Source organism: Acanthisitta chloris, unplaced genomic scaffold (assembly GCF_000695815.1).
Source record: "Acanthisitta chloris isolate BGI_N310 unplaced genomic scaffold, ASM69581v1 scaffold3299, whole genome shotgun sequence".
In the NCBI taxonomy this organism is placed as follows: domain Eukaryota; kingdom Metazoa; phylum Chordata; class Aves; order Passeriformes; family Acanthisittidae; genus Acanthisitta; species Acanthisitta chloris.
In genome coordinates, this window is record NW_008692994.1 from 150,256 (window position 1) to 163,287 (window position 13,032).

At 40.9% G+C, this 13,032-nt stretch overlaps 1 protein-coding gene across 1 annotated transcript in view; it reads right to left on the reverse strand.

The window, feature by feature from the left end:
* The window catches only part of KIF13B (kinesin family member 13B), a gene marked incomplete at its 5' end in the record, with an annotated part of 117,502 nt that overhangs the window by 24,553 nt on the left and 79,917 nt on the right, over positions 1 to 13,032 (reverse strand). Inside the window, 10 exons of the mRNA XM_009082894.1 lie at positions 14 to 91; positions 1,071 to 1,223; positions 2,376 to 2,468; positions 4,018 to 4,194; positions 5,307 to 5,431; positions 6,428 to 6,483; positions 7,995 to 8,121; positions 8,446 to 8,545; positions 9,803 to 9,832; positions 12,822 to 12,956. Coding sequence (XP_009081142.1) covers positions 14 to 91; positions 1,071 to 1,223; positions 2,376 to 2,468; positions 4,018 to 4,194; positions 5,307 to 5,431; positions 6,428 to 6,483; positions 7,995 to 8,121; positions 8,446 to 8,545; positions 9,803 to 9,832; positions 12,822 to 12,956 — 1,074 coding nt within the window. The remainder of the gene's footprint in view (positions 1 to 13; positions 92 to 1,070; positions 1,224 to 2,375; positions 2,469 to 4,017; positions 4,195 to 5,306; positions 5,432 to 6,427; positions 6,484 to 7,994; positions 8,122 to 8,445; positions 8,546 to 9,802; positions 9,833 to 12,821; positions 12,957 to 13,032) is intronic.

Genomic DNA, 13,032 nt, shown 5'->3' on the forward strand with positions numbered 1-13,032 from the left:
ACAGAACACTCACCCGATTGACGTTGGGAGAGCTCAGGCTCCTGCGGCAGAGTTTTCCTTTCCCCATTAGCTGCTCTTTTACAGCAACTTCCTGCCAATCACAGAGAAACAAAACGTAGAAAATATGTATGTCTGGCGAGAAATTAAGCCTTGATTACCCCAGGATAGTTTTGTCTATACAAGAAAAATGTCTCTAAACTGCCTTATTCCACAGGCTCCAGTCTATAAAGTCTACTGTAATATCAACCTTCCACCTAACATGGCTAGAAGTGTAAGAGTGGACAAAATTTAACATCAAGTATTTTGCTGATTGGCATATGTAGGATTTTACAGCTAGTCCTGATTCTAGGAGATGACAGAGACGCAAAGACTAAGACTGAGTTCCTATTTTAATCCTTTAAACTAATTACAAATGACAGGAAACTTGCTTTCAGTATTTAGAGTGCGTCACACTTCACTGTTAATTTATAGTGGGCAGGCACAAGCTCTAGGTTGTTTTGCATAACTTTTCCTTTGTGCTTGCATAATTTATACCCAGAAGAACAATTTTCAAGAAACGTTTTTCTCTCCTGTACTTTTCCTGGTAAACAGACCAAGTTATAGTCCTTAAAATCAACCCAATCAATGTTTTCTTATTGAGAGAACAGGTTTGATTACTTCGAGGTAGCATACAGGGAAAACCAACAAGAATTCTACTGGTAACTTCAGCAACTATTCCTAAAGCCCAAAATCCAGAAAGCAAAAGCTAATACCACACAACTACTTTTTCTGAACCATAATTAGCAATGCACAGACTTAAAACCAAACCAAGAACCCCATGACAGTGCATTTAATAGAAAGCTCCCAGCCCCATCCATCCATGCTGCAGGGAGTTGAGTGAGGATGTCTCTGTAAAAAGGGCTACATTTGCTTCCTTGGATGTTTGCCACAGGCACACTTTGGAAGGCTGAGGTATGCACTGAAGTGGTGTTTTGGGGTTGTTTGTTAGCCACTGTATGCACTTATGAGAACATTTGTATTGCCATATGCTGTTTCTCAGTATAATCTCTGCTACAGCCTTGAAACCAGACCTGGCGCAGCCGATCCAAGGTGAGGATGTTCTCCACAGCCAGAACACTCCGCAGGTACTTCTCAATGTAGGCTTCAGAGTCAGCTGAACCTGCATCTTCTACGTTTGCTGCCATCCTGGCTAGTGCCTCCCGCTCTTCAGCTCCTTGAGCATCCTAGGAAGATAAAAAGAAAGGACATACTTTTAAAAGAAAACAAGAATCTCCCACACGAGTCCTGAAAACTAAGTGTTTTCAAACCATACAGCACCGATTCAATACTGTTTGCCCTTAAGGTCAGGGGCAGAGTAGAATCATAGAATCCCAGAATGGTATGGGAGGGAAGGGGCCTTAAAGCTCATCCAGTCCCACCCTCTGCCATGGGCAGGGACACCTCCCACCAGATCAGGTTGCTCCAAGTCTCATTCAATTTGGCCTTGAACACTTCCAGGGATGACGAGCCCACAACCTCTCTGGGCAACCTGTGCCAGTGCCTCACCACCCTTATGGCAAATATCTACTCCAAATTTCTTCCTAATACCTAATCTAAGATTCTGATCTAAATATAAACCTCGTGCAGTGCAGCCTGCATGGGTGTTTCTACCCCGTCACAGACATCTCAAGCTATATGTGGTTATTGTCTTGTTTTTTCCGAGAGCCTCACAGTGAGACACTGTCATTAATTAGCAAAAGGGCTGAATTCAAGATATTTTGTAATTAAAAAGTGCTCAAGCACATTTGGGGTGTTATCTAACCTGAGAGGAAAACAAAATTTCAAGTGAGTTGCAAGAAAAGAAACAGAGCATTGCTTGAGAAACATTTCAACACAGAGTGCTAAATGCAGCAGAACATAAAAGAGTCAGGCAGCAATCAGACTTCTGGCTCTTCATGTGTTAATGTTTTTCCAAGTGCTCTGATAGAGCATCTCTTTGGAAGGAAAGGATTAGCATCTAACCAGGAACATGCTTGTGAATCGAGAGTTGCATAAAGACATTGCTGAGAAAAAGCCACTTTGTTATTTTTTTACAGATGCTCGTGCTCCCTACAGCAAGCACTTCACCTGCCCATTTTTACTCCCTCTTTTACTCTCTCTCTTTAAAATGTTTCTTCAAGGACCTGAGCAAATAGATGCTCACTCAACAAAATACACAGTGACACTGATAAGACAGAGGTTGCTACTAAGTCACAGCATGTAAAGGAATATGCTTCATCTTTTATAAACCAGAGTTTATGCTTGCAGCAGCAAGAGCCAGCACGCTCAAAATAAGGGAAAAAGCAGAAAGTTGGAGGCTCTTAGCCAATTTCAGACACTCTGGTTTCTTTATTTACCTCTGGAATGTTTGAGACTATCTCAAAAGTGACACCACAGCCAGGGATGGAACTTCGGGGAGACATTCTTCGGAGGAAGCTCTGTGCAAAACCCTGTGGGGAGGCAACAAAGGTAAAATGTGGTTTAACAGATTTCAGCTGAAATAAATACAGTTTACAACAAAAGAAGTCCAAACCCAAAAGTCTATCCAATAAACATGTATGAGTCAAAGATTTTAACCTGGAGAAAATATCTGCTTGTGCGTATTATAGATAGAGAGAAAGGATTCACTTCCTTCACTGCAAGGTGACTGCTTCACCAGCACATAAAGCATCTGCTAGTTTTAGAGATGTTTTTTTTCCTCTGATAGAGCCCTAGGTGACTTGTCTTGAATATTGACAAGTACAGACATTAAATTCTTGACCAAAGAGATCGTTATGAAGAACGATTTAAGGGGCATGGTCATTGTTTATGCTGACTTGGCGCCTTGCAGGGTTAAGAACTGGACTGTTGAATTAATGCAGAGATGAGTCATTCAAAGATGCTGCTGAGACGAACACCCAGGAAAGGTTATTGATGAGGATTTTTAGAAACCCAGCAAGAAAACCAAAGATTCTGTGTCCAATGAAAATAAAAAGCAGAATTGACTAAATGTGTAGAAACCAGAATTGATGAAGACTTAACACAACTGTAATTATTGGCACACTCAATTTATCTATTCAATACACTCCCTCATTCTATATGACAAAAAATTCACTGTTTCCCTGCTGAGAAAAAGCTTTTGCCTGATCGAAGCACCAAGAACTGCAGTTCTATTCTCAGCACTGAATCAGTTCGGAGTTGCCTACAAGGTTTCTGGGTGTGACCACACCTCTTCTCTCTGCTTCAGATTTTAACTACAGATGTGCAACCAGAATAACAATTCAGGCTTTCTGCTTTGTCATTATCACTGCCAGGGGAGGCTGGATTCTGAGACAGTGCTGAGCAAACTCTTCCTCCCCATCTTTCTCAGGGTTTATACATTTTTCAGGACATGATGCTGCAAATGGAATGACAACCTTCCTGCTTTCCAAACACTCTGCTCTCACCTACATGCTACCGTAAGAGCAGAAGCCACCTGGAAAACATAGAATATATCAGGAGTGGTTAACTTTGACAAATTAACACAAAGGGATCTCTTCTCCAACTACTCCTAGTTTATTTTGTTTCTAAATAGTTGGATGCACAAATAGAAACGGTTAGCAGCAATGTGTGAACATGCTGTAGGAGTAGAGAAATATACAAGTTTCTTCTGATGCAGTTGTTGCAAAATATGAACTCCAAGTTCATGAAAAATTAACTCTTCCTACTTTTTCTGGTGACTGGGGACAAAGCACTTAGCAGTTAATACAAATACACCTAAATTTCTCACACTTAGATGCCATGAAGCCTTTAAAAACAAGCTGCATTATTGCCCACAGCATAAGAGATACTCTGAAAATGACTTGGCAGCTCAAAGTCTCGGTGGATGCCATCGATACGATGCTTCTACTCATACAGAGATTAAGGTAGAGACAAGAAAAATCAGAGTCATAGCAGCAGCACATTGCCCAGATCACAGCCTTCCCCTCCTCAAGCAGTGCTAAACAAGGGGTGAGGTGTGAGGGACTGTAAAAGCTGTACCTGTCTGCCATACACGTTGACACAAATGCGCTTGCGCAGCACCAGCTGCATCTCTGCAGGGTGGCTGAGCTGGACAGTGGCTCTCACAATCAGGTAAACCCTCTCATCTGCTGCTGTTCCCTTGCTGAGCTGGATACAGTCGTGGACTGTGGAATCCCATGAGGCTTCTGCTTTCACCTGCAAAAGGAAAAAATATATCCTCTAATAAGTATAATTAGGTGTATAATTAACTATAATTAATTAAGCATAATTAGCAAAATACATAATACATAAATTTTGAGAGTCGGCTTCTCCATTTCGCTCCCTATGAAGAAAAATCCCCTGCACTTTAGAAGAGGCCATTTAAAAATCAAGATTAGTTTGGCAAATGAAGACGACGGGATTAAAAATGCCAACTTGCTCAAACGCTGGAACATTTCCTCTTGAAAAAAGAGCTTTGAATACCCAGGATCATTGCAAATAAATTATAAAATATGCAGAACTACAGGACCATTTTTGGCCTGATTTATTAAGACAAACTAGAGAGCAACAGAGATTGCAGTGAAAACCTTCCATCACAGCACAAAAATTCTCCTGCCTCTATTTGAGAAATAATTTTGCTGAAAAATTTCTAGCAGTACAGCAAAAGCTGGAATTTTTCTTCATGAATGTTAAAATATAAGTATTATTGAAGATTTAAATGATTTATCTTCAAGCCCTAAGAAAAATGGCCTGGTAGCCATCTCTCCAAGCTCTAAAACCAAAACACAACAAAAAAGCCTATCAAAACCATCAGGAATAAAACTCCTTCAGAAATATAAGAAGAAGTAAGTTTCAGAGAAAGAAGAAGAATTTTAAGGAATAAAATAAATCAAAGATTCCAAACCTAATCGCAAAAACCACAAACCAACAATTGTAAAGTTGTAAAATTACAAGTTACGTGGCAAAATGGAGAAAAATGAGTGTAACAACGCAGAGGTAAATATGTTAACAGTTAAGGTTGTTTGGTTTTTCAGCTGGGGCTTCTGTACTCTACTTTGCTCAAGGATTTTGGTTTGTTGAACACAAACTGAATGCCAAGCTTTTGGAATGCTTGGATTTGGGTGAAGGAAGATCCTTGTGTTTTACTATTTTTTAAATCATGGTTATACTCCTGGTAAATATCTTTGAGGGCTCAAAGTTACACATATAAGAAACAAGTGTTGTATCCCTTGTATGGCACTTCAATGCATTATTTACACAAATGAATATACAAAGAGAACAATTTAAAGACTCCTAAACTAAATACAGTGGTCTGCATCTTTGCTTACCTCACTATCATGATGCTTCACAATCTGAAGCTCAAAGAATTCCTCCTCCTCTTCTGCCACCAGAGTAGCATCCCAGCCACCTGCTTCGGGGTCATCGAGGTTATCCTGGGAGCTGAAGTCATCAGCTACAAACAGAAGTGCAAGTGGAAGGTGAAGAGACACGAAGCCATCTAAAAACATCTGGCAAGCCATGAATTCACATTTTCAACACTAACTGCCCAGCTTGGCTACTTACACTCTACCTACAAAAAGAAAACACCCACATTGTTCTACTTCAGAAAAAATCCCATTTCTACAGAGAAAGTGTGCACAAGATTAGGGGACACAGGCTCAAGTGCACCTAATAAAGTACTCTATTGGGCAGGAATCTCCCCCAGTGGCAAACATCGCCTCCTTGCCCACTGGTATATTTTCAGTACTAACTACATTGCTCATTTGGCATTAAATATGTGGTGGTGTCTTCTTGTTAACTAAAGATAAGCTGCTGGTTGAACAAGTAAAACACAGTACTTTTAGATCATGATTAAACAAATCCTTAATCTGTTTTTTGAGAAGCTCAACCTGTCCTGGCTCGAGTCCCTCCCCATGAATGAATTATTAACCAGCTCCTCTCTGAAGCCATTTGATCTGCCAATGCACTTTCTGAGGTGAACAAACCGTCAATGTCAAGAGCATTGCAGCACAGACCTTCTCACAACGGGCTGAATGCCACCTCCCCACCCTCACCTGATGCTCCTCATCCAATGTTAACCCTCTTTTAAACATCCTAACAAGGATTTGTTCAACTGATTAAGCACTGTTGGCTACCCTGGACTACTTTGGGGTTGCTGTTTTCTTGGCTGCAATACCCCATCTTTGGTAGGAGTGTCTGACAAATACATTGTTCAAACTGGATCTTGTATTGGGAAGTATTGAAACATGGGATGATTAAAACCTGTGGTTTCTTCCATATATAATACTGTGTGTTTTGGAATATTAACAATATGTTTCAGTGAAAAATGGGCACACTCCACCTGCCACTCCAGGCATCTCTTAATTTTATAAGCTTCCTTAAATTCTGTCATGCCACTGGTTGTGCAAAGTTTGTTTCAAAATACTCTGCCATTTTAAGAACTACTTACCATTCAAGTCAAGGAATATAACAGGAATGTGAGTTTCCATACCAGCCACAGGAGTCCTAAAATGCAATACAGGGACAATGATGCTATTTAAACTAACAGTTTTACCCAGCACATGTACATCACATTCAGTACAGCTGCAGTTTTGAGCAAGACCATTGATAACCTTGGCAAACAGCTTTATTTTAATTTACTGCTGAAGATTCAGAAAGACTCAAATAAATTACTATTTCTTTTATACCAGCTCTCTTAGAATTATTTTCATTGACCTCTGCTTTCTGAAATGTTTTCTCCCTCTTAAATGCTAATAACAAAATTAAGTTTGTTTACTCTGACAAACACATTTATTAAATGCAACCCCCTGAGCATTAGTGATGGAAGAGGGGAGAGAGAACCAGAAAAGCCAGTCTCAAAGTTTTTTAACTAACACTGATGCTGCCACTCTACACAGTTATCACTCTTTCTTACAAAACACATATTTAAGAGCCAAAATTACCATTTAAGGCATCTTTCGTATCGCGGAAGAAGGGGCAACATAGGTGGTTTGTTTTTAAAATGAAGTACTTCATGGCCTACCACTTTAGAGCTACACAACATTAACAAGGTACTAGAAATGTCACAGGAAGCACAAAAGACTTTCAGGCTCCTTGCTAGCAATCTTAGGTACAAAAAATGCTGCAGCCATCTCATGACAAACTTGGACTTGATGAATTTATGCTGAACAAGAACAGGCTGGACTCCTATGTGATATATAAGGTGTTGGAAACATACTCAACATTTCCTCTGGTGCAAATGTGTTCAAAACAGCTTCTTCCTAGAGCAAGTTTCTCGCAGCTCCACTGTTTTCAAATCTGGTCAAACACTTTGATGTGAAAGTTGATGTGTTTCCAAGCAAGCAATTGCTATTTTTAGGTTTCAGAAGCACTAGCTTTAACAAACCTCAGCTTAAAACTCCACAACGCTCAATTCCATCAATAAATACTGTTAGAGGTTTGCTCAGAAAAGATATTCAGGAAGTTGAAAGCAACTGAAGACAAGAGGGTTGAGGTGAAACAACCCTGAATCCTTATCTGCAGTTGTTACTTGCAGCTGATGCAGCTCAGCATCCTCGGTCTAGTGTCCTCTACTATTTTTAATGTTTAGAAAATTACATGGAACACTTGCTGACTAAACAGAGTTTCTTCTCAAAGCAGGAGTGCAACAAAATGCTCCTGGAGATGCAGTTTTATTACGAGGAGCAGCCTTTTAAGTGAATGAACTAGATAATTAACATATTAGCTAATTTTTTTAAATGGTAAGTGCAGTGGTAATAAATATCGATTCCTTTTTTTTGGGGGGGTTATAATTACAATCTGATCAATAACTGTATCGTTTACTAAACAGCATTTCTGGATTTCAGATACACAACCTAATAAAATAACTTAAGCAAGAGGCCTAATTTTAACAACTTTGCTCATGCAGTGTACAGAGGCCAGAATGACGAAAGCAAAAAATTTCCACGATCCAAACCAGAAACAGGCCATGCATCACTTCTACATCCCTTCTTGTATATGGCAATGTATGTTCATACCACTCTGCTGGAGCTCCTGGGATCCCACTGCCAGCAGAAGGAACCATTACAGCATTCCTTTCTTCTGTGAGTGTCAGTCTCATCTCCAAAAGCTGAGCCTCTCGATCTGCATCATCTTCTGTTTTATCTGGAGAAGAAGGATGTCAGTCAGGACAGCAGAGAGCACTTCTTCGTGCTTCTACCACATGTCTGTGAGCTTATACCACCCACCATGGCACAGAACCCACTCTGCTCAGCAATTCAGCACACAGAGAAACACACAGTGCACAAGAACAACCATTTCATATAGGCTTCTCTAACTTCAGTTTCACTGAAAGCAAATTACTTCTGAGTTCAGAGACTCAACTCTCCATTCACTTCTTTTCTAAATTTCACATATATTAAGATAAAAAGCCTGTGCACATGCCTCTCCACCTATCACTATTATCACCTTTAACAGCATCTTCCTTACCAGGCTTCCCAACAAGTTTCTGCAACTGCTGATCCAGATACTCCTGACGCTTTGTTAAGGCACACAGCCATTTCCGACGGAGCCTCTCCAAGTCCCTGTCCTGCAAGGAGAAAGAGTCGTGTTAAATGTTGAGCCAGAAAAGCCAAGGCTTACTACTTTGGCTTACACATTTCCTCAACCTTCTGCTCACCCTGAAGAAGAAGAACAGAGCAGAGCTCCAATGAATCCCTTAGCTCTTCCCTATTTTCTTTTGCACAGGAGAACTTACACAGAAACAGAGAAAAGCTGAGATTGGAAGGGACCTCTGGAGATTGTCTAGTCCAACCCAGCTGTGCCCAGAGAAGGGTCAACCACAGCAGCTAGCAAAAGGCTATGTCCAGGTGGATGAAAAGTCCATAATGCCTCCAGGCAACATGTTCTAGTGCTTGACCACCACCATGGTAAAATAAAAAAAAATACAACAGAAGTTTCCTGTGTGGAGACTCCTTGCCTCATGTCCTTTCACTGGATTCCACAGAGAAAAGGCTGGCTCTATGTTCTTTACCCCTTCCCATTTACACAGACAAGATCCCACCTGAGCCTCCTCTTCTCCTCGAGGCTAAACAACCCCAGTTCTTTTAGTCTTTCTTCACAAGTCCAAACTCTCCACATCTTATTTGAAGTATTCTTGCTTGCCAGCCTGAGGCACCTTTTTATCTAGCTGTTTTTCTATACTACACAGCTGGAAAAACTTCACTTTATGCAGCTTCTTTGTCCCCAAACTGCTCTAAAACTCAGTAACCACTACTTCATGTCAAAGCTGGAAACCCCAGTCCTTATCCACAACTCACCACTCCCACTCAGCATGCAGCAGCCACATATTAGGAATCCATCCCTGTCCTGCACCATTCCACTGTCCCTAGTTACGACATTTGCAACTGAACTTTTTAAAGTATTTCTTTTCTCAAGTGCTCATGTCCTCCAGAAAACCCCAAAACACCTCAGTATCCTTCAGAACATTCAGTTCACTTGTCTGTGGTGTAGAAATGTTCAGAAATGATCAGCAATACTCTACATGCAGCCACAGAGATGAGCTATCAGCTCGGGGTGCCTTCAGGCAAACCCCTCTTAGGGCAACAGCACTTCCCCCAGAATCCCCAAACCACAAAGCAATTGGGTCTTAGATTGGAAATACACATTAAGGCACCCTGTTCTTTCCCTTCCACCTCTCTAATCGACTACAGGCTTTGCAGCAAAACAATCTAAGCAATTCCTAAGCTTTCAGTCTATTCTGCATATCACGAAAATGCTGATCCACCTCTAACAAATTTTAATCTGAAAATGTCTGTGTTTGTAAGAGACAATTAAAAACTTTTACCTGGTAACTGTCCATTTCATCCTCTTCTTCCTAGGCCAAAACATACAAAACCATGCCATTAATTTTTTTTTCTTGATAGCAGGAAACACACTGAATGCAAAAGGTGTCACTATTTCAAGCAATATTAGCAGTCTCACATTAAAGTCTGAGGTTAGCAATGGTATGACTGCAGAATTAAAACACAATGGCATCTCAAAGATTTGCTGTTATCAGCTCACCTAAAGACAAACTGGAACAACCAAAAAAATTGTAATGGAAAAATTCATAGTAATATAGCTACTGGAAGTCCTCATAGTTGAAAGCAAGTGGAATACTTAAATTGCCCTGAGAAAAAAAAAAAAGGAGTTGCAGTGAAAACAGTTTGAAACCTCTTGATCCTGGACAGCAAGAAAAAATGTGCTTTTACCTGTAGGACTAAAGTGTGAATGCTACAGCAAGCACTAAAAAATCAAAGTCTCGTACAGGATCATAGAATCATTAAGGTTGGAAAAGACCTTTAAGATCATCAAGTCCAACTATCAACCAGCACCAGCTTCACCACCTAACCATGTCCTCAAGTGCCACATCCACATGTTTTTTGAACACTTCCAGGGACAGGGACTCCACCACTGCCCTGTGCCAGGGCTTGACAAGCCTTTCTGTGAATAAAGTGTTCCTAATACTCAGTATACTCCTCCCCTGATGCAACTTGAGGCTGTTTCCTCTCAACCTGCCCCTTGCTACCTAGAAGCAGAGCCTGACACCCACCTGGCATCACCCTCCTGTCAGCGAGCTGTTGAGAGTGGGAAGGTCCCTCTGAGCTTACATCTCTTCAGGCTAAGCCCCCACAGCTCCTTCAGCCACTCCTGCTGCTCCAGCCCCTTCCCCAGCTCTGTCCCCTTCCCTGGACATGCTCCAGCCCCTCAATATCCTTCTTGTTGTGAGGGACCCAGAACTGCCCCCAGGACGGGAGGTGCATACAAAGGCTTCGAGGTCAGTTTGCTGTAGCTTTTAAAGGAGAAGAACTGCAAACATCTATGCTAACTGTTCGGGAATTAGAATGACAGCCATACCAGGAGTCACAATGTAGACCTTCAATATTTTATTTCCCTTATTTTCTGTCAGAAGACACCACCTTTAATTTTTGACCTTCATCACAAGCAGAGCCACTTGCAATGAGCATAACTGCCACTCCTCACAGCGAATGGAAAAGGAATGAGGGCTCCAATCCTCACGGAGTTATTACTTATCTATTTAAGTAATAACGAGCCCCTGGAGTCTACTTTTGTATCTTTAAATAATGAAAGCAAAAACTTAGCTAAGCTAAAATTAAAAAGCCATATAGAAGAGGCATTTCCTCAGTTCAAGGTCTTTAGAAAATCTTCCACATTCCATAGATACTGATTTACTTGAGATAAGAGAAATGCTAATAGGGGGACTAAAAATCCAGGTGCTCAAGTCCGAAGGTTATTGTAAGTAATAGGGCTAATAAAACCTGGATTTCAATAGCCCTTTCCCATGGGGGTTATCAATGTCAGGCATAATTCACTAGTCTCTCTCTCTCAAGTGGAGTTTAAGTGTTTCTTCTTGAAAGAATGTACTGTTTTGGGGATTGCCAGCTCTGCGGGATACAGGTGAAACTGGTCAATGGATCACTGGGGAAGGAATTCAGTGGGGAAGAAAGGGTGAGGCAGACAGGATGCTCACCTAGGAATGGTTCCCTTACAAAACAGGCTAAGAGGGGCACTTGTACTATGTGGGTCTGTAAGAGCTTTCAGGTAAAAATTGCAAGGATCAGTCATTCTGCCTCAGGAGAGAAGAGTCTCTTAAGAAACTTGCTCCATTCAGGAGTTTCCTTGCTCTATAAAATGTGGGTGTCAGGGACTGCTGCAATGAAAAGGCAGCTAGAAAGGCTGCAGACAGAGTCACCAGCAGAAGCATAATGGGGAATAACAGCAATGATCTGCACAGGATGCTGCTGGAAAGGGAGATTTCTACAAAGGGGGAAAAATTTCCCCTTTTGGTACCCCCAGCACATGAGAGGAAGGGACTGCTCAGCTTAGGAGACAACCAAAAACCCAGCTACTTCAGAGCTCAAAGGGAAAACAATATTGATTAAGCAAAAAAAGGGAACAGACAAGGATTAAGTCATACTCTACTAACAGGGCAAACATTACAGAAAGATGGGAGATGTCCCAAAAACTACTTGACATTTAGTTGGCCTTGTCTCAAGCACAGCAGCTAATCAAACAAGTTTAGAGACTTGCTTCTTTTATTGCACCAGACTTTGGCTTGCTAACTCCAAGGAGTGACTGAATTTTAATTTAGCTGTTGGGGGAAAAGTCAAACTGCACCAGAAACTGATAGGAGCACTGCAAGAAGGCAATTCCTAAAAGCAAATCAATAAACTCACAGTTTAGGAGGAGATACAGTGCTTCTGATGTAGCTAAAAAGCTGGCCAACATATACTATGGGCCACAACTGGCTCCTACAATTCTAGCATTTGCAACTGAACACTATTTTCATATATGTTCCATTGAGTTATTTTAATTTGAACACTTCAACTTGCTGCCATGTCTAATATTTGAAGGAAAATCTACAGGACAAACTCCTTATGAATTTTAGGAACACTGGCATTTTCTTTTCTTCTTTGAGTGGTGTGTTAAGGCTGTCCTGCTTTTAAAGGACAGGAAGAAAAAGCCCCTACCAAAACCAGATGAGACACAGACAGACAATAGTCTTAAAAACATTATTTTTGTCATGGAAAATGATGGGTTTTTAAGAGGAAGAGCTTCCACAACACTTTCTGAAAGACAGAGGTTTAAACTATCCTGAATAATCCCTAAACCCATCATCAAAGTAATTCTGACAATTCCTCCTGACCTTGCTTTATACATTTAAGTAGGTTCAAAAATATCCTCCCAAACCAACCCAAAACTTGAAACACATGGAGTTGCCTCCAACATGCTTAGGACATCACTTTATGCTTTTACATGCCTTGGAAATAGCTGTCTCTGACAGTAAATATTCAGACTCTTACCTGATGATTTTGTGACTTGACATGTTTTATCTGAACACAGCCAATGCCAACAGATAATATTGATTCCTCCATCAGGGGCAAAGTCCCAGATTCCTGCACCGATTTCACTTCAACCTGAATTCGTCGAGATTGTCCCTGCCCAAAAGAACAGTTGGAAATGCTTGGAAAAAAGGAATATAAAGTGCTGAAAGTTTAATTCCAGAGAGACCTC